General features: G+C 34.1%; 1 protein-coding gene across 2 annotated transcripts in view; it reads left to right on the top strand.

Moving 5' to 3' along the window:
* Positions 1–23397, top strand: part of pcsk5b (proprotein convertase subtilisin/kexin type 5b) — a 140614-nt gene that overhangs the window by 89738 nt on the left and 27479 nt on the right. Inside the window, exons 13-21 of one of the 2 annotated variants that reach the window (XM_088910345.1) lie at positions 1577–1713; positions 2777–2902; positions 5755–5857; positions 8247–8440; positions 8905–8989; positions 9559–9662; positions 10138–10273; positions 10634–10749; positions 12062–15779. In XM_088910345.1, coding sequence (XP_088766471.1) covers positions 1577–1713; positions 2777–2902; positions 5755–5857; positions 8247–8440; positions 8905–8989; positions 9559–9662; positions 10138–10273; positions 10634–10749; positions 12062–12177 — 1117 coding nt within the window. In that variant the 3' untranslated portion in view covers positions 12178–15779. Of the gene's footprint in view, positions 1–1576; positions 1714–2776; positions 2903–5754; positions 5858–8246; positions 8441–8904; positions 8990–9558; positions 9663–10137; positions 10274–10633; positions 10750–12061; positions 15780–23397 lie in introns of those variants that run through there. The other variant, XM_088910344.1, reaches the window with a different exon arrangement.

Raw genomic sequence — 23397 nt, 5'->3', positions numbered from 1 at the left:
ATTAGAGAATATTCTTATCGTTTTTAATTTTATTATAAAGTTTCTACAGTTTTAAAATAAAAACTGAAAATGCTAATAAAAACCCCTTTTTTTCCCCATTACAAATATTTTATCTTGGTCATTTTATCTGTTGACACAAATGGCTGCTGATTTATGTTCACTTTAGGTGTTGAACGTAACAGTGAGATGTCTAATGAATTTTGTAATTAGTTAAATCAAAAAAACAAATGTTATGTGTAATTAAATTGGGTGTAACTAGTATCTGTATTCATGATACATCCATTGATTCAACCAAAACCTTTGATGTGTATGCCAGTGTAAGAATGAATATTGTTTTAAAAAAACATGAAATGGTGTCTTTTCATGCTATAATGTAATGGTGTGAAGCTTTTTGATCGGGGTTTGTACTATAGTTGAATGCTGGTACATTTATCACCCCCTCTGACTTCCAGCTGGGCTGAAGTAGCAAATCAAATTCTATTAATGCCAAATTTTAATATTTTTTCCTGCATGTCATTTTATTGTAGAATGACCTGTTTCTGCATTTTCATTGTTGTTAAACGTTGAGTTTGTACTACCTTCAATCCAAGTGACCAGCTGAATTGACCATCACAGTTAAATATACTCAAGAGTGGCATACTTTATAAAATGAGTGCATTTCAGCCAAATGTCTCTTGCTTTTTTGGTTGGGCATCTACCATTAGCCAAATGAATGCAGCCAGCTGCATTACTTATGCAGTGTGAAGTGTAAGGGCTGACTATTTCTTCTTACACTAATCTAGCAGCTGGCAATGTTACACAGAGGCCCTGCTCCAGATGGGCTAATTTGTCTTCAAACTCAGCTGACGGACATGTGTCCTCTTTGATATTTAATTTGTTTATACAAATGAAAGCCATAATTATGGGGGTGGTTTGTCCTTTTCATTTCGTACCACCTGTTGAACATACTGTGTTGATTCTTTTCAACACTTTTCCCCCTGTCAAGCTACTACTCTTATTATACAGTGACCTTTAAGTGAAAAATGGTAAACAAGTCCCTTTCCCAAAAGTGGAACCTGAATTTCTATGATTTTAAATGTATCAAAAGCGGAGGAACATAACCAGGAGTCAAAGTACCTGCCGTGACAGTTAAGTCCGCATTAAAAGTATTTACATTATGATTCAGAGTGATGCCGCAATTGGGAGCAGGAAGTGAAAATGTAAGAGAATTAATTAAAAGTCTGCACGCTATTCAAAAAAGATTTAAGATCTTTTTCAAGATCTTAAAGAAAATCTTGAAAAAGGAAATTAAGGAATCTGTATAGTACATAATCGTATTTCACCTTACAATATAATTATACAGAAGACTACACTTCCATAACTACGTTTAGAAGAGTTCTGAAGGGAGAAGTCTTCGTGTGTGTGAAAGATTATAATATGTACTTAACTATTTGTTGGACAATTGCTTTCTTGGAGCAGGGAGCGTTCAGACCCATCAACAGACTTTTTTATCCTAAACTGGAAGCCTGAGAAACAGACTATGGGTGATTTTTATGCATGTATTAAATGTTGGATTCAATTCTATATTGTTATATAGATTATTTGATCATTCAATGGAAGGCTTTAAGAACTGGGAGTTCATGACCACTCATTGTTGGGGAGAGAAAGCTGCAGGAGACTGGATTCTTGAAATTCACGATACCCCATCTCAGCTGAGGAGTCAGAAAGTGCCAGGTATGAACATGAACACACAGAATTAAGGATTTATTAAGGAAATCAATAAAACTGAAACACATATACTGGAAAATCATAGGACTAAATAATGTAACTTGTTTTTCGTGGAGAAATATGAGCCATGTTTTTCTATAGCATGTTAGTCAATACCCATCATCACTAAAGAAACAAAGTTCCTAGGAATTATATATGTTGTAGGTCCCTGTGAAAATCCACAGGTAAAATATACAATAAACCAGCCTTTCTGTCTGAAACCTTCAGCCAATTCCACTGAAACTGTTGTAAGATAAGATAATTTGTGTATAATCATAGTGTATTTATAGTGTATTTATGTCACAATACAAGTGAGAATTATGGCCATTGTTTACTAGGTCCCTTTATATATCAAGTGAATTATACAAGAGGTAGAATTTTATGGTTATATTGTTTAATATAATGCCCTATTCTGAAACAAACAAAAATGGTGTTTTATCTATAAATAATAATTTCTAATGTCTTGCATTACAAGTTCAGTGATATTTTTAATATTAATAAATGTCTAAGACAAAAATGCACTACAGTTATAACTGAGAAACTATTAGTAAGTTTGTGTAACAGCTTGATTGTTTTATAAAATCAAAGTCTTTCTTTTTATATACAAGCAGACCATGTTGGAGACCACATGCAAACGACAGTAGAACATTTATAAAATAACACTTATTAACGTGAATATGTCAGTGTTTGCATAATGTAATTTTAAAATTTTAGCTTTATTCTTTTTTTTAGTATCAGATTGTGATGTGTGCATTCTGCTTAAAAATTAATTAGAACATTGACCTAATTTTTTGTGGTTATTAAATAAGAAAAGCTTGTGAAGCTAGTTTTGCGATCACTATGTTTGTTCAGATGTAAACATGGTGAATTCTTAGAAGACAGTAGAAGGGTTAAAATGAACAAGCCTTAATATAAGGTGTGTACCGCAGCTGATAAAACTTTAAGATATTTCAGCAAAACCTTAATGTAGGTTAAAGTTACAGTAAACACTTCACTGTAAAGTCATAAAATGACTTTCTCAACATTACAGGGAAACTGAAGGAGTGGTCTCTTGTTCTTTATGGCACCTCTGTTCATCCTTACTCCTTTCTGCGTCACGAGAAGCCGCGGTCAGCCGACGTGGATGAAGAAGACTGTGCTCTAGAGGAGTACAGCGGTGAGTCATTTTATTGATACTCCTTACAATATGAACTGCAGCTTTTCTGAAAACAGTCCACTAAAAACATTAATTGTACTTTAAGCAAACAAGATAACATGGCAAAATGAGCCACCTCCCTGTTTTTTAAAGTTCATTTTGTCATAGTGATATGCAGTACATAACATTTTAACAGATTTACTTTCCGTGTAGTCTCGAATTCCTGACAAATTTAAAAGTGATAACGCCAGATCATACTGCATTTAATGTTTACATAAAATTCAGAAATGCCTTAAAATAGGCACATTACAGTACCTACAATTAAGTGGTTTGTAAGTGTAATGAAATACCGCAAGTTTAGTGTAACACAAGAACATAACAGAAGGCATCTGCTTGTGGAGGTTTGAGATCCTTCATTTCAGCCTGGTGTTTTGCTATGATTGATGGTGGTATTCAGTATGTGAACAGCTCCCAGTGACCACAAATATGAAACACTATTAAATGGTTAATTTGAAATATTTTAAAAATAGAACATTCTGTTCCTCAACAAGACCTTTAAATAGTCTATTTCTATGTTCATATGAGCACCTCAGCAAAATATCAAAATAGTTTTAATAAAATTGGAGTTCTTCATAGAGATTCAACTCAAATCCAAGTGTAATCCATTATAAAAAGGTAGGTGTGACTTAAATCTTTGAACTTGATGACACCGAAAAGTGTGTGTTATGTGACAGGTCAGCTTGGACTCAATCTGATATGCCAGGACTGTCCTAATGACTGAAGGCAGATTGATTATCATCCTCCTGCAATGAGAAATCAAGTTTGTGTTGAAAGCTATGTATGTGATTTTGGGATCTGTTGTCTGAGATGAGACTGTGTTTACAGTATGTTGATTTTCTCTCACGCACGTTTCCTTGGATAAAGACATCAGCTAAATATCAAAAATCATCGGTATTCTTTTTAAGAAATACCAGGAGCTATGTAAATAATCAATATTGCTTTGCAGTTTTTATTCTCCATCCTTACAAATAATTCCCACAAATAGCCATTCATGTGGACAAAGGGAAAGACATGAAAATGCCATGATAAAATATGATTGCATTGTTTAAAATCACTTAATTCTGACTGTAACTGTAATTCTAAAGAAGAGGAATGCAACTAGAATTTAAAGATGTATCCCTGGGTAGGTAATGGAATGAAATATTACCCACTTAATTCCATCTCACTTAACATTGTAAACTATTTCTAATCAGAAGAGCTCTCAAAAACTACTTGCTGTGCACCATATGTTCTTCAAGAATACATTTTTTTGCTTCTTCACATATCACCTCTCATGACTGCTTAGGTTCCACACAGCCTATCATATATTATTTGGTTTTATGCTGTCAAACAAAAATGTTACATGATTGGTTCTATAGATTATCCACAGTATAAGTTAAATTCAGAGAACCTAGTTAGAGTCCAAGTCCAGTTAGAGTTCAGACAATTATTCTGAGCAAACAGTTAAATGCTTGTTAGGCAACTGAACTAATTCTCAGTTACAGATCTAAGTGGCAAAGAATAAGTACATTAAATTGTAAATATCTGTTGATGTTGCCCTTCAGATACATTCAATGAATTTTATGGCTCGCCCTACTTATGAAGGTGGAGAACATTCCTCATAAATTGATCATATGATTTCTTATGTTTTCATAAGTACCTATTTTGCTAGGTAATTTGATGGTATTATACTTGTATTTGTTAGAAATACTTCATTTAATAAAAACTGCATTTGCTAACCAGATTATGCATGCATTCATACACTTTGTCCAGTAAACTATGATAATTGTTTCTAATAGAAATAAACAGTGATCAGGTATAGTAATCATAAAACATTCTTTTTGCAGAACAACAAGCCCTGAAATTTCTTAGTTACCAGGATATGTCCTAGCTTGACCTAATACCCATCAGGCAGCTTTCTAATAATGAACTGATGACTGTCTGCTTAAATATGTATTTAGAGCCTCAAAATGCTGTTATTAATATCAAACGTCATAACACAATGCAATGCACAACACAATGCAAAAGCTCATGTTAGTTTCAGTTTATATTATAAACTGCTTAGTATCAGGAATCATACTTAGAATCATAGTATAAAGTGAATCCATTTGTATTTTGAAGTATTATCTTCTCTTACAAAAATTGAGCATGAGATGCAGGTGAAATCTGGCAGGTATACAATTTTGGATATCCGATTGTTAAACATTAAATGAAATTGTAGCACCCCACTTAGATGGATTCTTATACATATTTATCTTCTGTTCCTTTTTACTCTATTTTCTTATGTTATACTGTTAAATAATAACATGCTGACCTACAATGTATATGAGACCACTCATCAAAAAATTTACATGAACAAAAATGTATTTGTAAGACAAGAAGTTTTCACTGCATTATGTGACTGCTCAATGATAACATACAATAAATGAAAAGAATACATGCAAAAGTAAACTAAAAACAAATAATATTATTATCACTGTTGCTGTTGTTATTATTACTCATCATACTTCTATTAATAATAGTAGTAATAATATCCATTTAGCCCATTTAAAGGTTTTGCCTTATCCACTGGCCCGTGTGCTTCATGAAATGAAAAGGCATTTTATGGCTTAAAATGCTGCAGCTTTGCAGTATACAAACCCACCTGACTGCCTTTGACTGCATTGCTTAGGACGTGTGTGCCTGGAGATGCACAATGTAGTGAAAGGAAGACAAGGAAATGCAACACCTGGACACTCATTTGGGGGGTATTAATAAAATGTGCAGCACCATAATGAAAAGAACTCTGAGTTTAGACTGTACTGAGAAATAAGTATAACATTTTTATCTTTTAGGACCTTGTGATCCTGAATGTAGTGAAAACCGTTGTGAAGGACCTGGGCCTCATCAGTGCATTAACTGTTTAAATTCCTTCATGAAATTTAAAAACAACACAAGGTAAGAAAAGTAGTTTTCAATTAAAATGCAATTTTATGATAGAATCCTTAAAGAAGACTGGATAATTGCAGATGTTGAATCCTGAGAGCCTTTGAAAGAATGTACAGCTATGCTGTGTTATGATGGCTATGACACCAGGTGATGGGTGAACATTTATTTAGCACTATTTCTTTCTTTTCCTCTCTGTATGTGGAGCATGGAGGTTAATTGGTATTAGCAATTGGTTTGTTTTCAATTAGGATCAAAGTCGTACTTTGGTTGCCAAAAACCTAATTAGATCAAACACAGGCTTTCATATCTTTAGTGTCTAATAAATATGCCAGTAAATGTTTACAGGTGCAGAAAAATCATGTCATTAGATATCACTAGGTCTACGCCTGCTTCACTGTGCCAGCTTTTCAGCTTGGTTTTTTAATTGTAATACAGTCCTTAACCTCCAGATGTTCATATCAGTAACTGAGTCATCAGCATAAATGAGTCATCTACCTAATCAGTTCAGTTTGTTCAATTCAATTTCTATTATACAACGGTTCCATTAAACAATACCCCTCTAATTATAAGGAAAACAGTCATGAGCACAGACATTGTATTTATTGCACAGCTGTACAATATTTATAATTATCATGCTACTTTGTAATCATGTTTTCGGGGGCACTTGTTTCTGAAAGAGCCAAGTGCCCAGACATTTAAGTTGTTTTCAGTATTGACAAAACAGGAGGACGCGATGGAAATGGCAGCGGATTTTCTTATAAAGACTTTTCATGCGGGAAGACTAACGATATTTCGATGTTGTTAGCAGTTCCAGGGATGATGATGTATTTCTACGTTGGAACAAATTTTAATAGTGTCGACTCAATCCCTTAAACAAAACCAGTTTAACCAACTGAAAATGCTCAATTGTACATTTAATATGAACAACAGCATGTATTCAAATATAACCAATGTTGCGGCCCCTGCACATTATGTTCAGGATGCCATAAATCTAATGGAAAAGCTCATATCAAGGATCTTTCAAATGCCCAAATTGTATTTTCTGTTTTTCCACTCCTTTTTCAGTCCATGCCGTAAACAATAAATTCATTATATTGCCCTAATGAGAAGAATTCTTATATTTCACTATATATATATTTAAGCCTGCTGAGATGAACAGGGGACTATATTTACTAAAGATTTGAAGTTCAGTGAATTAATAAACTAACATCAAAATAAATATATCTGACATACTACTGTATTTGAAAGTCACAGTAATGCACACTAATGCCAGTTTAAAGTATTTCGCAAGATATTCACAAGGTTGTAATATTAATCAAGAACTTAAAAAGGTTCCACACAAGGGGAGGCAGGGAACCCAACTTGCTTGTTATGTTGTTAGTAGCCTAATGTTCTGCGTTTATTGAAGAATCACATAGATTCAGTTTTAGTCACAGTTTTTTGGAGTTAGTTCCAGACTGTCAATGTCCTCTGCATGAAGAAGAGCTACGTTTTTCTCTCTTAAGTGACTCCAAACTTAATTTACACTGTTGTGTAACTGGGTCAGTATCTCTGTTGCCCTTGACTGTCTTGGTGAATGTTTTTTTATGATTTGAAATACTTGAATTAATTCCAATTAATGATCTCTGTTGCAGGATAAAAATATTGATTTCACTGCATTAATGATTATTTTATTCAAACCAATACTTTATTGCTTGTTATAAGAGATTTTAGTTGTTACCCTACAATTGCTTAAGAACATAAGAAAGGTAACAACTGAGTATGTACTGACTGGGTAGTGTAATTGAGATTAATGAACTACAGAAAAGTTAAATGAGCTCGACGGGCCAAATTATCTCCAGTCATTCCAGTGTTCTTCTGTTCAGATTTGTTTCTTGTTAAGAATATTATACTGCACAGTGGTACTACAGTCAAACAGATTATCAGAAGGACTCTGCTGGAAGGAATTGCTGGTTTAGGTCTGGAGACCTGCCTCACAGTACTTGGGTCTGAAGTTTGATCTTGGTCTGGGTGCCTTCCGTATGGAGTTTTCTCATGGCCATGCAGGTTCTCCTGATGATGGAGCTTAAATTCAGATTTGCATCAATACTTTTGCAATGTCAGAATAAAGCCCATTTTCAAGGCATGAACTAAGTCATTTCTTCAACTGCAGTTGCTATTTTAAAATCCTTTTAAATTTGTTGAACAGCTACTGTAAGCTACACTCAGTTTTCACTCATTTGGTTTCCTAGTGTGTTTCGTTCGATATACAGTAGAAACAACAGTGCAGTGGTGTACATTATGACTGTAAGACAGCTGGCATCTTCATGTTCTGTAATGTGTTTTTGTCATGGTTTTGTTAGCGCATGGTAAAAATGCCATAGGTTCGGTTGCTGAGTGCCACGTATCTTTCCTGCAGGACATGTGTTTCTGAGTGTCCCTCGGGGTTCTTCAAAGATGATAAGAAGCGCTGCAAGAAGTGCTACTCGCTGTGTGAGACCTGTGTGGGCAGCCGTAGTGACCAGTGTTCTTTGTGCAAATCTGGCTACTATCTGAACGAAGAAACCAACAGTTGTGTCTCTAGCTGTCCTGAGAGCTTTTACCTTGATAATGGCAAGTACTTAATGAGTCTGAAGAATTACTGTTGCAGCTCTGTGGAACATCCAGCATATTGAAAACACCCATGCTTTCATTTCTGAATCCCTGTTGAAGAGCTCTGTGCACTTCAGTGTACGCCACTTATACATAGCAAATTGCAACTTAAGCAACTGGAAGAAAATCATTTCTGTTTCATCCAGTTTGTGTTTGATCCTCCATTGGAAACTGATAAAGCAGGGAATTATGATGCTCGATTTGGAATATTAGGTGTTTTCTGTGACTCTTGTGATTAAATGCTACTTAATAGCACCACTTTGTCTTAATAAACATTGTGGATTATGTATTTTAGAAGTATGTACGAGATGAAAATTGTACTATTTCAGTTTTATTCACAGATAATGTACTTGCCTACTAATGTGTTTACTCCTTAAAGGGCTTTTACATTGATGCTATCATCTAATTATGTACTTTTATTACAGATGGAAAAAACTGCAGGAAATGTAGTGAGCATTGTAAAAAATGCACATCATCCCAGATATGTACAGAATGCAGACCAGGCATGAGGTACGTTAAACAACCTGCCATTTTCTTACAGGCGAATTAACCCTTCTGTTCAAGAAATATATAATCAGGGGTATAAACAGTCTTCGAAACTGAAATGAAATTTAAAATACATCTCTGGAAGCAGAAAGAGGAAGAAGAAATCGATACTTCAGATGACAGCCTTTTATTTTTTTCAAATATTTATCGGCACCTCAACCCAAATCATTATTGCTGTGGACAACAAAATGATTCTTCTATCACTGCTGTTGGCACAGAGACCTTTTTTATTGACTTTATATTTTTTAATATACTGAAATACACAGACAGAATGTTTATTCTTTTAGCACTAGAATTGTGAGTAGAAGCCAAGATTCCAGACTAATAAAATACGTTAAGAAAGGTTGATTTTGCATTTCTACATTCTACATTTCTACCATTAACAACACAATTGTCTTTTAGAAGGATGTGACTTTAGTCTGCAGCTACTTCTCATATTAATTATTCTTTGCGAATCTATAAAGTGTTTTGAAATCTGAAATGAATTGCAATACAGTGTTTGAAATAATACTTTTCTGTTTTCTTATTTCCAGTTTACAAGGCAATAAGTGTGTAGTGAGCTGTGATCTTGGAAGCTACTACAATGGCCACAGAAAGGAGTGTGAGCCCTGTCATCGGGCTTGTGCTACCTGTGCAGGTAATCACACGTTCTGCTTGTGAGGGAGCTAACAGATTGCATTCTGAGTCACTGCAGTACCGCCCTGAGGCATTGTTAATTCAGCGCCCAGCTGTGTGCAGCTGTTGAACCTGGCTGTGGTACAGTACCTGCAGACCACACAGAACTAATACAGTACTTCTTGTTATAGGAAGTACAAAATTAAATGGATATAAATTTTGATGATGGATGCTTTGGATCCCATTTAAAGAGCTCTCAAGGCAGTCAGTCTTCTTTTGTCCTAATTTAGTTTCATTCTTAGATGTCAACCAAAAATCTGTCAGGCTTGTTTGTTTAAAGGAGAAAGTAATGGCTTGGAGTTGGGGTAAGATGAAACTTGAGATAGAAATTTTAAATCCTAAATGAACACCATTAGATTTTCTGAATGACAGAAATCTGCTTACTTTTGTGTGCTTATTCATTGTACCCTTGCTATTATATTTTATGTCTCCCTTAGGCACAGGCTCAGAGGCTTGCACAAAGTGTGCTGAAAATTATTACATGGAAGAATGGAGGTGTGTGTCAAACTGTAGCCCTGGATACTATTTAGAGCAAGTAATAGACAATGGAGACACTCAAAGCATTTGCAAAAAGTAAGTAAAATGTATTTTGTTTTTCTACAAACTTGTTTTTATTTGTGTTGATTTTCTTATATTGTTCTCCATCTTCAATAGAATTCGACATGGATTGTTGAAATGTAACTGGTGCTCAGACCAAGTGAACTTTGAACAGTTTATTGTTATACTGTAAAATTATGTAAAATTACTTACAGTTAAGTTGTTTGTGTTTTTGGTTTTGTATTTGAGTTTTCTGAGCTTCATGTGCAACACCTTTTTGTTCATGAGACATAAACATTTTGGCACCTGCATGCAATAAATTGATATTTTGCTTTAATGTCTTAAATGATGTATACTTCAATACATATACTATATTCAAATTATTTGAATTTTTAGATGTGATCCAAGCTGCTATTCGTGCACTGGTCCTGGGGAGAGGAATTGCAGCAGCTGTGTTAGTGGATATAACTTAGAGTCGGGTGTCTGTGTTGTCAGTACAATTTGTAAAGATGGTGAGTACGTATTTCGAAAAGTCAAACACACAGTTTGAACAGTTTTGAATGTGCAGATTAAATCACTGTAAGGTCGCTTCTGAATTTTGAACTTTTGTCTACTAAAATATGACATGCATTTATGTGAGTAGGATACAGCTTTGAATAAACAGTCTTGCATTTATAAAAAAAAGTTTGTTTTCTATAACTAAGGCCAAAATCAAAATTTACTCTAAGGTAGTAAGATTATAATCTTGTTTATTCGCCATCAGATGTTCACTTATCATCATGAATGACTGCACCATGCAAAATTATGGTATGCTTGATATTTTGCCTATGGCCTTAAATGCCCTTTTAACACCTATATTTTCTGATAGATTGGCCAGTGAACATATTTTCTAGAACCCTATTGTTATTGTTCAGATTATTATTTTTTATTCCAATTCAATTGTAAATGTTAATAAAATGGGTCCTAGCCAAAATGCACAAGGTATTATTTCTATTTCTAAAACTGAAAATGTCTTGTTGAAGACATTTACCTCATTATGACCAATTAACTTCAGCTTTATCTAAATGTTAATGTAGTGTGATTTTTCTTACATTTTAAGATTATAAACATTTAAGATTATAAACCCTCCAGTACTTGGTGAGTTTTCATTAGATGTAGCAGATCTTTGACAAAGAAGTCACCAGCATGTACTGCATTTATGATTTGCTACTGACAAGCTGAGGTTTTTATATAACTTGTAAGTTCTGCAAATCGGAAATAAAGGTACAAAAACTGTTCAGAACTTAAGGGTCTTAAGATGAGAGAAAAAAAGTGTGATATTAAGAAACTATTGTTTTGGAAATAATTGTGATGAAAATACTGTCTTCTCAAACAAAATGATTTACTCAAATTGTTGTTCACCAGTTTTCATTTTCATATCTATTATTCTTACTTTCTTGTAGCAGTTCATAGGAACACTTTCTAATACGAGACACATGAGGAAGTAAATGCATGTTTCCACATTTTCCATTCCAGTGAATTTTGTTTTGGTACTTGCTCATATTCATGCAGCAATCCACTTATTGAAAAGTGTGACCTGATCAAAAATGCGTTGTTTCTAATTGTTGTTTTTTCACATGTTTTTCCCTTCCAATAATGGATTCCAATCACTTCCTGCTGGACCACAATATTCCTTCCTGTTGCCAACCATTATTGTGATGGATCAAAACCTTTTGCTGTCGCCTGCCCTGGTTTCCTCCAACTTCTCTGCCTGTCTGACAAATCAAATCCCACTGCACCTCCCTTCTCCGATTCCCCTGTCTCTCTTGCCTGATCTCTGGAAAGCAAATGAAGAATCATGGGCCGAAGGAAGCTTCTGTGTCCTAGTGAAAAAGAATAATCTCTGCCAGAGAAAAGTCCTTCAGCAGTTGTGTTGTAGAACATGTTCACTAAAAGGGTGAATGGACTTCCATAGCGTTTCAGTACTTCTGTATGCATTTTTAGTGATAATTTATATTAAATCCGCCTCCCTGCTTTTTATAAGGGAATGGACGAACTGTGTCAGAACTCAAAATGACAGAACAACTACAACACACCTACCTTCCTTCACTCGGACGTGTTTTCAGGGTTAGTGTCCAGAATTATAACAATGAACATGTTGGTATTTTGTGACCAAAGCATTGATGCCAAATTTCTTTTTACATTCAAAGTACAATTCATAGTTCATTTGGGTCCATTCCTCAGAGGAAGAACAGTCTCTTGTTTGTGTTTGCTACTACATTTATCATAAGTGTGACTGAAAGATATCCACAACTTTTGGTACATAAATATGAAAGCATGCTTATAAGTGTGAAAGATGGTCAAGTGGAATTACGCTTGCAGTAAGTGTATATTGAATGGAGGCCAGTTCAAGGTGAGCATTTCTTTCATTTGCCATCATTTCCACAATAAAATATTGAACAGTGTCTGTAACTTTCCAAGCAATGCAGTTGAAGTATGAATGTTTGATGTAAAGATTGGTTTCCATTTGAAATCCTTGCATGTAAATTAGAAACCATTGTTTCTGCTAAAGGAGTAATTATTTTTTGTGATTTGTAATTTAATATTACATATTTACATTAAATATCCTTCGTAACTTGAAATGCAGAAATTCAGACTGATCAAAGGCTAAGGCACTGTCAAACACAGCTTGTGTTCTATGCATTATGACAACCTGGCTATTATTCCTTGAAAGATGTTCACACAAACATGAATCAAGTAGTAAGCGTTCTTAAAAACCCTCCTTATCATCGCAAATAGCAAAAATGTTTCTCCATCATTTTTAAGAATGGAATTCTGATGCTGTCTCTATGAATTGTTTCTTGCATGTTTACCAATCAGAGTACTTTGAGCTATACTGTCCCTCTGATAAGCTCTGTTTTAATACTTTCTTATGTGTGTCATATATACCATTTGGTATGACATGGGAAAATTGTATACTGTACAGATTTTATGATCAAAATGTAAATGTTCATTATCTGAGCTGGCCAATTATTGTGAAGTGTCTAATAATGTTGATTAATGCACCCCACTTACCTCAAGACGTCTGTCCCCTGTACTGCATAGTGGTTTAATACAAAAACCACTTTAATTAATGTGAATAATACTTTTTTTCTCAAGTCAAAACTTTGTTGTATTAATAGATATCTAATAAGATGATCATAGCATAATTATGTCAACTTACCTAGACAAGTGTTTGCTTTTACAAAAGTTAATTGATCCTTACATCTCTTCTCCATAACATCCATACACGTATTTTACCCATTTTGGGTGTTTTTTCTCTACAGTTATACTTCAAATATCTGTATTATGGCCTACTGCAAAGACATGTTGTCATTGAGTAGGTATTACTGTTTGCATAGACATGTGGAAAAGGGACAGGCTGAGAGGTTAATGCACATTTACAATAATAAATGGAAGTGATAGTTTCATTCCTGTCACATGAAAACCAATGCATTGTGCAATTCTTCACAATAAGATGGCCATTGCACCAGGTGAAACTCCTGTGAAAGGCATCTTCCAGACTGGTTCGGTATCTCTGTCTTTGTTCCATAAGTGAAAGTCAATTACTTAACTATCAAGACATTTGAGAGTTAAATAGAAGTTTTCTTTTCAAACAATAGGCAAATAATTCACTTTCATTAAATCACATCCATTGCTAATTCCTAAATGGTAAATTATTGTTTAAGAAATTCTGTCCAAGCAATGAAAAATACAATACACTACTCTAACAATTCATTATCCTATTCTAACAAATCATTAAATAACTAGGTTTATTTCAGGTTTTCTGGATACCATTAAAAGCACACATGTTTGATAAAAGACAGATATATTTTAATTATTTTGCTACAGTTTGCAAAAGCAATAAAATATGTCTAGATGTGTTCACACTCACATGTACCATTCTTGGGAAAGAGAAGAAAGTTTAATAATGTGAAGTGCCCATTTGGCAAAATTACCTGTCAGGATTTTGGATCCCTCTGACTGACATTCAGTGTAAAAAAAGGTTAACTGAACTTTTCCTAAACGACAATTTCCCCCTGTTTATGCAAAAAGAGATATTGGAAAGTTGCATCATAACCTGTAAACTGGTAAGAGGACTAATGTTTGTATGTGTACCATATCATCTAGAGCTATGTTATTAGTTGCATGTTTGCTAAAACCTATATGGTTAATAAGCAAAATTGGTGATTTGCCTAAATTCCCTTACAATGAGGTGCCTGGTGTTTTATTCATATAATACTCTGATCTCACTTAAAGAAACTCAACTCAGAAAACAAAACAGTGAGATCTGCAATGTTAATCAACACCCTCAAGAAATTACAGTATCGTCTGGAATGTCACACATGTTGTCAAACACATTTAATTGATTGCTTAAAGTCTGGTGAGGTTCTGTGACAGTAGGATAAAGTTTGGCAGTGATTTTCTTTGTCTTTGTATTGTGTTCTAAATTGAATAATAAACTACAGATAAGCTTGTCCACAGGGGATACACCTCTACCATTGGGCATTAGCAAATATTGACAGGTGCTAATCAGTTTCTTTTAGTGAAATAAACTGTTGCTTAGTCATTACCTCATGCACTTACCACTTGGACTTTTCATTATTTTTTTTAAAGAACACTTATTTTGTAGGTATGGTACAGTACATGGCTGCTTTGCAGGTATTCACCTGTGTAATTTCAGATGTTTTCCAGACAAGACAACATTATTTTATGCTTTGTTATCTAGTTTCATTCTCAAAAGCCTCCAGACCCTTATAGTAATGACAGTATTTGTGATGTCCACCGTTTTGTCAGTGATTGGGCTTGCACTTTCTGTTTATGAAAATGTTTTCAGAAAATGGCTTTGCGCATATTCTGTTTGGGCGAGGAATGATTCTAGAGAACACTACACAAAAGAGTATTTTTAAAGTATTAGATGCCATGCTCTTATTTATAAAGAAAGGGGATTTTTTTTAAAGAAAAAGGATATTGGAAGTGTTCTTTTATAACTCTTTTATTAGAACATGTTTTATCTGAGTTCCAGAGATGTACTGTTTTATTATATTGCTGCCTCATATTTTATACAATTTTCTTTAATATTATGTATTCAGAATTAAAATGTTATAGTTTGTAAAGATTCTGTGCAAATACATTCAAATAACTAATATTAAACAGAAAATGTATAAATATATAAAATCATAATTTACTTTAGAGAATAATATCATTATTTAGTATTTTATGTTTACTGAGAAATATTGTACATTTGTAAAATGCTCAGAGTCCTTACTTGTAAGATATTTGAGTCCAGTTGTAATTGATCATGGCCAAAAATCACTGTTGTTTCTTATTTTTTAAATTAAATGAATATTAATTTCATTTTATTGTAGTTTTCATGAACTGATATTACAGTTCTGTGTAGAATATTAGTGTATACAAAGCTCCGTATGTCTAAATAGTAGTTTGATAGTACCCATTGTAAAATGAAAGTGGTATGAATACTTTTAATAATAAAGACCTAAAATAAAAGCTGTATTTCTAAAAAGGAACCTACTAATGTTATTATATTTCTTGAGTTTTTGCATGTGTAAACTTTCTTAAACTTGAATTTACTTTTTTGAGCAAACAGGAAGAGTCTGGTTGTAATGTGAAGAACAAATGTTCTATTAGTTATTAGTAATTATTAGTTTCTTCTTGCAGGCAGAGCAGTGAAGATGAAGTAATTACAATAAAGTGAAGAGTTGGTAATGGTAAAATTTTGCAAATCCTTCTTTAGGAGTCAAATTCTGACCTTAAAAGATTAGACTTTTTTTCTGGATTTCATTGAGGGCATTTCACATCATTTCAGAACAAACATTAAGTGTTAGCTATATTAGTGTAAAATGTTTAAGCTATGTCAGTATGTTAGACACAATGTCTATAGAAAGTCTACACACCCTTTCCAAAGTAATGCACCTGAGACTGATCACAGAGGCTACCAAGAATCCAAAGGCAAACTTTAAAGGACTTGTGGGTTTCTCTGCAGCAGGGACTGGGGCACTGGTCAGGATAGAAGGGGAAATGTGTGAAGCAAATACACATGGCTTCAATCCAATTAAAAATCTGTGAAATGACTTGAAGGTTACACCCCATCAACTGTCGCGTCACAATTTGTGATTTACCAGTTCAGTAAGGAAGAATGGGCAAACATCGCCCAACCTAGATGTGCTACATGAGCGCAGACCTGTCCCAACAGAATTATGTCTGTAATTGCAAGCGTGTTTCCACAAGTGCTAACTCAGCAGTGCATACACTTATCTAACACTTATCTATATTTATAGGTATTTATTTGTTGTTGAGCATTTGTTTTTCACTTGGAGGTTGTGTATTACAATGTGTAAATTAAGGTAAAATAAATTCTGACTTAATGTGTCATTATTTCAGGCTGAAGTAGTTCAAGTAGGTAGCTGTGTCAGCATACCTAAGCTTCAAAGGAACAAGTAAAGGTTTTTTCCATGCTGAAAAGAGAAGAAAAGAAACATGCTTTCTTCACACCCAAAGAAGGCTCCACAGCTGAAACATTGTGTTTCTTTTCTTCTCTTTTCAGCATGGAATAAACCTTTACTTATTATCAGGCTGTTAGGCCACATAATGTTACTTTGGAAAGGGTGTGTAGGTACTGCATGTTTTCTACAGTTTGCCACATGCCTGTTGCTTTTGTGTTCTCTTGAAATATTTTAGGCTACATTCAAATAAAAAAACTAGTCCTTCTCTCCTCTGGTTACCTCACATTTTTTAAAACAGCATTTGAACTACCTCTGGGGATTCCTGTATTTATTTTCATCTAATTTTTTTCCGTACTGATTTAATCTCATCATGGTACTAAATGTTTTATTTATATGGCCCTTTGTTTGTATCCAGAAATTTTCCTTTAGTTCCTAAGATGATGTGCCAAGATTTAATTTAAAATGTCTGCTGTCTGCTACTACACAGATACATTGACCTCTTCTTATGTTCCCTTTCTCAAATGATAATCAGAGCTGTCTGACTGGTACTGTTATTTTCTTGGATGGCTTTAAAGCATGAAGGTCATTCAGTTTGTTACCATCTATGGAGTATAACATTTACAGTATATAAGTGCCTTCTCCCTTTGTGGCATATTTCACATCGCTAATTTTGTACAATTTGCACATTACCTGTAGATTCCAAGGGTTTTTTACTGCATAGTTTACTGTATTAGCCTTCACAACAGATCGCTGAGTTGCTACTGTTTTGTTGCTAGTGTACTTCTACCTTGTCTTTCTGCAAACCTTATGATGTTCAGTATCCTTTTCAGAGGGAAATTCCTTTCTACAGCCTAAGTTCATTGAAAAGGGCACTTGGAAGTACATTTAGAAACAAGAACACTTATTTACTTTTTGCTTATTTACCCAGCAATGTGTAGGAGTATGGAGCAAGCTAACCAGCCATTTTATCAAAGCCCATAGCCTGGCATATTTCAAGAAAGAAGGAGACGAGATCCTTGAATCAATTAGCAGTGAACTACCAAATGAGCCAGATGGGCAAAATGGCCTCCACACATATTGTATGTAACCTTTTTATGTTCTTATACTACTCTACTCTAAAGCCTTTTTAAATGCCATTGTTTATCTTGGGGGAACTTTGCAAACATATCCACAAAGAGGGTCTCAAAGGACCCACTGCTTTAAATGAGGGATAGCTTTTGAACAAAAAAAAAATCAGTGATAAAAGGCATCAGGAAATTTGCCACATAAAGACAGAGAAAATGTGAGATATTCATGATAAATTACATTAAACTACTTCCTATTATAATTCAATAAGAAGTATGTATGAACCCATATACTGTGTGTTTCTCAGTAACCTTTTGAAGGTTACTTATTTACCATACAGTGGAAAAACATCAACAGTAAAATTTACAAAACAATAATTGTATCTGTTGTTCATGCGTAGTATTCCATCACTTTGCTTTTACTTTTTCTTCATGTGCAAGAACATAACATTGTAAATTTTTTACTGAACTGTGTTCACCTGACCTAATTACGAGAAGGCTTTTTGTCTCATAACGCCCTTTCACAATTAGGTCCGGTGAACATAGTACAATTATCTCTGAGTAAATAATCTTTTAAAGACCTTTTGTGCCAGACATTTTCTTCATTAAATTTTTTCTTGAATAATTGTGTTTCATATTTGAACTGAATGTCTTGAAAGCAAGACAGCAGTTATTTCATCTTTTTATGCAAGTTAATTTACAATGCTAAAGTTTAAATCTGCCCCAAATTAAAGACTTTTATTCTAGAGTTTGTTATAAAACAATATGTAAGAACATATTCTCGAAACAAAATCTCAAAGGTTAACTTCAACAATTTCTGAGCAGTTGCCATGACAAAAATCCTTGTCAGTCAGTATGAAAGGGTGGGTGAACAAATTATTTTCAAAACTACTTTGACATTTGATTGAAAAGTTATTTCTTTAATATTTTTATCTCTCAATCTCAGTGAACTGCAATACAGAACTTCAGATTCATAACAAATGAAGTCTTAGGTGGTCCTAGCAAACAAATCTTTGTTTTTCTGTTCTGATCTGACTACTGCAGTGCCCCACCGTATGGCTGTCTGTTGTCTGCAAAACAGATGCTATATTGTTTAGGTTTTCCTTTAACAAAAACGCCTGTTTGAGTTTATTCTGTTCTGGCACCATTTTCACATCTCTAGTATAAAGGCCAATTATTGTACTATAAGAGAAACAATGCTGTGTTTCTGTGGGCCTGCATAGTTCAGTGAGCTGCATGGAAACATCATAAAGGATGTTCACAGTAACCTACTGCTTTTTTGTTGTTTTTTTTAATTCCAGCTCACTTAGTGCGTTTGAATTATAAATGTCTAAAAACATGTTTGAAGGAAGCAATTAAATTATGATATCATAATGCCATGTAATGTTACTTTTTAATTTTAATTTTATAACAAAATATTCCTTGAAACATTTGTCTTGAGAGTCCACTAATATTTTCATAATGGTAAACCAACCTCGGCTTAGCAGTATCTGTTCTGTTGCATATTCAGCTCCTGAGAAGATGCATGCACAAATAATTCTGGCACTATAGCACAACAGAATGAGAGCTACAGTACTATTACAAGAAAAAATCCACCTTTTGTTCAGAAGGTTTGATGATCCTCTGCAAAAATGTTGTTGTGAATGTAAAAAGCTGTGGACAATTTCACATGCCACTGTAAAACAAAAAAAAATGCAGGTTGATAACTACCAATTTTATATACCCATAGCCTTGTCTACACTGGATCCAGTGATGACTCATATTAAATAACTTCAGAGTCGTGAAAGGACAGTCCAATGTTTATACTGTAAATGTCTCTGAGTAAAAATAGGAATGACATTTTTCAGGAAACCATACACGGACATTTTAAAATTTGATTTCACAGATGTACTTAACTTAGCTATCATACATAGGGAAGTCACAACTCAAAATTAGCCAGTCATTTCTCTTATCTACCTCCAGATACTAAATAAAACATTTTTTCGGTTACTTCCGTTACCAAGATTTCTATTTCTATTTGCCAACTCATTAGTCATTAATCATTTACTCCTAGAAACATTACACAATTTATATATATTCCTTAGAACTTTGACCAGATTATGACTCACAATTCATTATTTTTGGGGTTGTTTCTAATATTATTTATATAAAATTATATGATGTTCTCTTTTGTTGTTCCCTGATTTCTTCAGCACTTAAAATAAAATGTTGAAAGTAAAAATTTTAATGGCTTGATAAAATTGTTAAAGTTTGGCTTTGTTATATAGTTGTTAATATTCTGTTTTAATGAATGTTCAAAACACAATAAATAATGAGAATCAGTGCCTGGATATTTGGTGTAATCTACAAGGTCTCCCATTCAATTAATTCTGTATCACAGCAGAAATTAAATGCAAATGTTTAAATCTGAACAATATAAATATAGATACATGTTATAGAGAAAGAAATATAAAGAGGGCTTCAAAAGAAATCATTATTTTTACTTCCACGTTTTCAGAAAAATAAAGTATATGGATTCTGGATATTGATTACATATTTTTAGCTTAATATCAGAATTACTGTATTTCAAGGTGCTTTACAATAAAACATTTAAACAAAAGAAACAGGTCAATTATAATTTATTTTAGAATATACATCATGGAGCAATTAATAAAAATATAACAGTAGCTGTAAGACTCACTGACTTGTAAGATATTGACTAAGGGATCGTTCCAGTTTTGGAAAAGAAGAATAGAGAGCAAAGTCAGTTGGGTTTGAAGCCTTGTACTGGAAAATTAAATAAATCCATAGTCTAAAAAGCACTATATCATTTGGATCTGTATAGGGAATGACAGCTCACTGATGTAGTCAGGGGTCTGTTCTATTCAATGTATTTCAAGCTTTTAAAGGTGAGCAAGTGCAAGGAGACACTAACGAGTGATAAATACTGCAATAATTCAGTCTGGAAAAGACACAATCATGTTTTAGATTTTTTTTTGCATCACTTTGGAAGATAGGTTTATTAATATGTGCAATGTTACAAAGATAAAATAGACACCTTTACAAGGTGAAACAAGCATGATCATGATTGACCATGATTCACTTTGTTTCATAAGTACATTAAAGTGAGAATTGTTTGAGCACAGCTGAAGAGTTGATTTGTCCTGATAAGGCTGCAGGTTATCAAGGAAGAAAAACACAGAAACACAATATGTCCTGCTGAAGAAGAGATCAATGCCTTTCAAAACATTCAGATGTTCAGGGCTGGAATAAAAAATCAGCGAGCAATTCTAACCTGTCATTGATGGCAATCTGACTATATGGCACAACATTTGATCAAGCCCTGCGTTTTCGCCTGGAATCCTTCCTGTGGGCTCACTGTGATGAGACAACATTCCAGCAGGACTATACACGTCCTCATACTGCTCTTATAAAATGACTTTCTTTTTGAAGATAAGAATGTGACAGTTATGTCATGGATCCCCTAGTTGCTAGACTTGTGCTAGGATGGCATCTGGCACTTAGTAGAGTAATAGGACAGAATCCCAGAAGACAGCATCCTCAACCTGGTGCAAAGCATGCATTGCAGTTATACAACTTGTTTCGTTTCTAATTCACTGGAGACAGACTGTGATTCAAATGTTAATCAGTATAAAGAATTCACCTTGCTGTTCAATAAAATGTCAGTGCACCTCCTTTAAAAGAAGATTGCCATTTCCCTGATAATACCTATCGAAATGTATTGCGGTTATATGTGATCGGACTGTCCCGCCAAATAGAGCAGCTGGACAGGAATAACTGATGAGGAATAATACTGTGACACCAGTGACTACTTATAATGATTTTCAGTGGCTGGGGAGAAAGGTTTCACTGCTCACTTCGGAAAGCTGGCCTGTGCAGCAGAGTGGCAAACCTATGTAAAATACTTCATGTAGCTTTTAACAAAGTATTTAAGTGACACTGCAAACATGGCGATAGGTTTTGTGATCAGACAAAGCCAAACTGTAACTTTTTGGTAAAATTGCAAACTGTTTCATCTGGCACAAAAACTAACACAGTGCATCACCCAGTCAACACAATCCTTACAGTTAAGCATGGTGGTGATAGCACTATGCCTTGGTGATGCTTCTCCTCAGCAGGAACTAGAAACCTTGTCAAGATTGAAGGGAAAATCAATAAAGCAAAGTACAGGCAAATATTAGACGAAAACCTATTTCATCTGCCAAAGTCTTAAAATGGGTGAAAATTCACTTTTCAGCAGAGTGATGGTCCAAAGCACTAGAAGCTGTACTGTGAAAAATTGCACCAAGCCAGTGTGCAAAGTTGGTAGAGAGTTACTCTAAAGGCCTTCATTGTTGCTAAAGATGCTTCAACCAAATATTGAGCTCACGGGTCTGAGTACTTATGTAGTGAACATATTTTAGTTTTTGTTTTAAATATTTGCTGAGGTTAACTGTTTATCTTACACTTAGAAGTTTTAAGTTTGAGCATTTAGATTTTAAATACAATATCAAGTTTAAAAAACGTGTATGCATCATAATGGAAGTTTCCAAAATGGAACACCACAGGAAGGGACTTGCAAGACCACTGCATGTGAAGATTTTAAAATACACATGTTTTTTCATCTTTGGAATACATTAGAGAGATGTTATTTTCTTTGCACTCTGAGGGAGGTCTTGTATGTTATAGTGCATATAATGTCATGCAGCTTAAAGGTAGTACACTGTACTTTTCTTGTCAAAAAAATTCACACCAAAAGAGTGAAGAAGATGTTCATTGTATATGTCTTTTCTACAGTGGTTCCAAAGGGTACTCACTACATCTCAGTTACAATTCATAGAATAGCAACTTTCATTCATCAGTCATGCTTTAGGCTTCCAAGATTTATGCAATTCTTCAAATGTCTTTAGCTTATTTTTGAATAATATGTTTTTTTGATGCATTGACATTATGTACTGAATTCCTGTCATTTAAGACAAAAATTCAATATGTCAGCACCTCTGAAGAAATACACTAGTCCCACTGCAATAGGGTCTCCTCTTGTTGTAGTTACACCTGGGTTGGACAGGCACAGGATTAGAAAGTAAAGCATTTTGTGTTTGTGTGCTAGCAGGAAGATACTCACAAGTTATGGAATTATGCAATTTCTAACTGTAATGGTTTATTAAAGAATCTACAATTCACTTATAGGTAATTTCAACATGCAGTCAGTTGTAAAGTAAATTCCATAGCAGTAATTAATGCAGCTTAGCAAAATATTGGAGCAACATGTTTAAAAAGAACAGTATGGTTAAGTACAGTTATAAAACTACTCACACTCTATGTTTGAGAATTGAAAATGATATGCTTATTTGATTGGCTCAGAACAGGGAATCATGGGACAGACATTTTTTTCTCCTTTGGACAGGATGTTTTACATATTCCAGACCTTTCATTGTTATAGAGAAATACAAATAGGTGCTAAGAGTGATTTGATAAATTTGACAGTTGCATGTCAATGAACTGCCTTTCCTTGAAAATCACTGCTATTGAGTTTGAAGTGGAACCAGAGCATGACATTTTCCTGCAAAGGTCTGTCTTGCGTTATACTGAATCTATTGATTCTGACATGAAGGGCAGATTTCCATTTTCCAGG

Source organism: Atractosteus spatula, chromosome 3 (genome assembly GCF_055471065.1).
Source record: "Atractosteus spatula isolate fAtrSpa1 chromosome 3, fAtrSpa1.hap1, whole genome shotgun sequence".
Classification (NCBI taxonomy): domain Eukaryota; kingdom Metazoa; phylum Chordata; class Actinopteri; order Semionotiformes; family Lepisosteidae; genus Atractosteus; species Atractosteus spatula.
The sequence above is the reverse complement of the archived record's forward strand: the minus strand, read 5'-3'. Positions and strand labels throughout refer to the sequence as shown.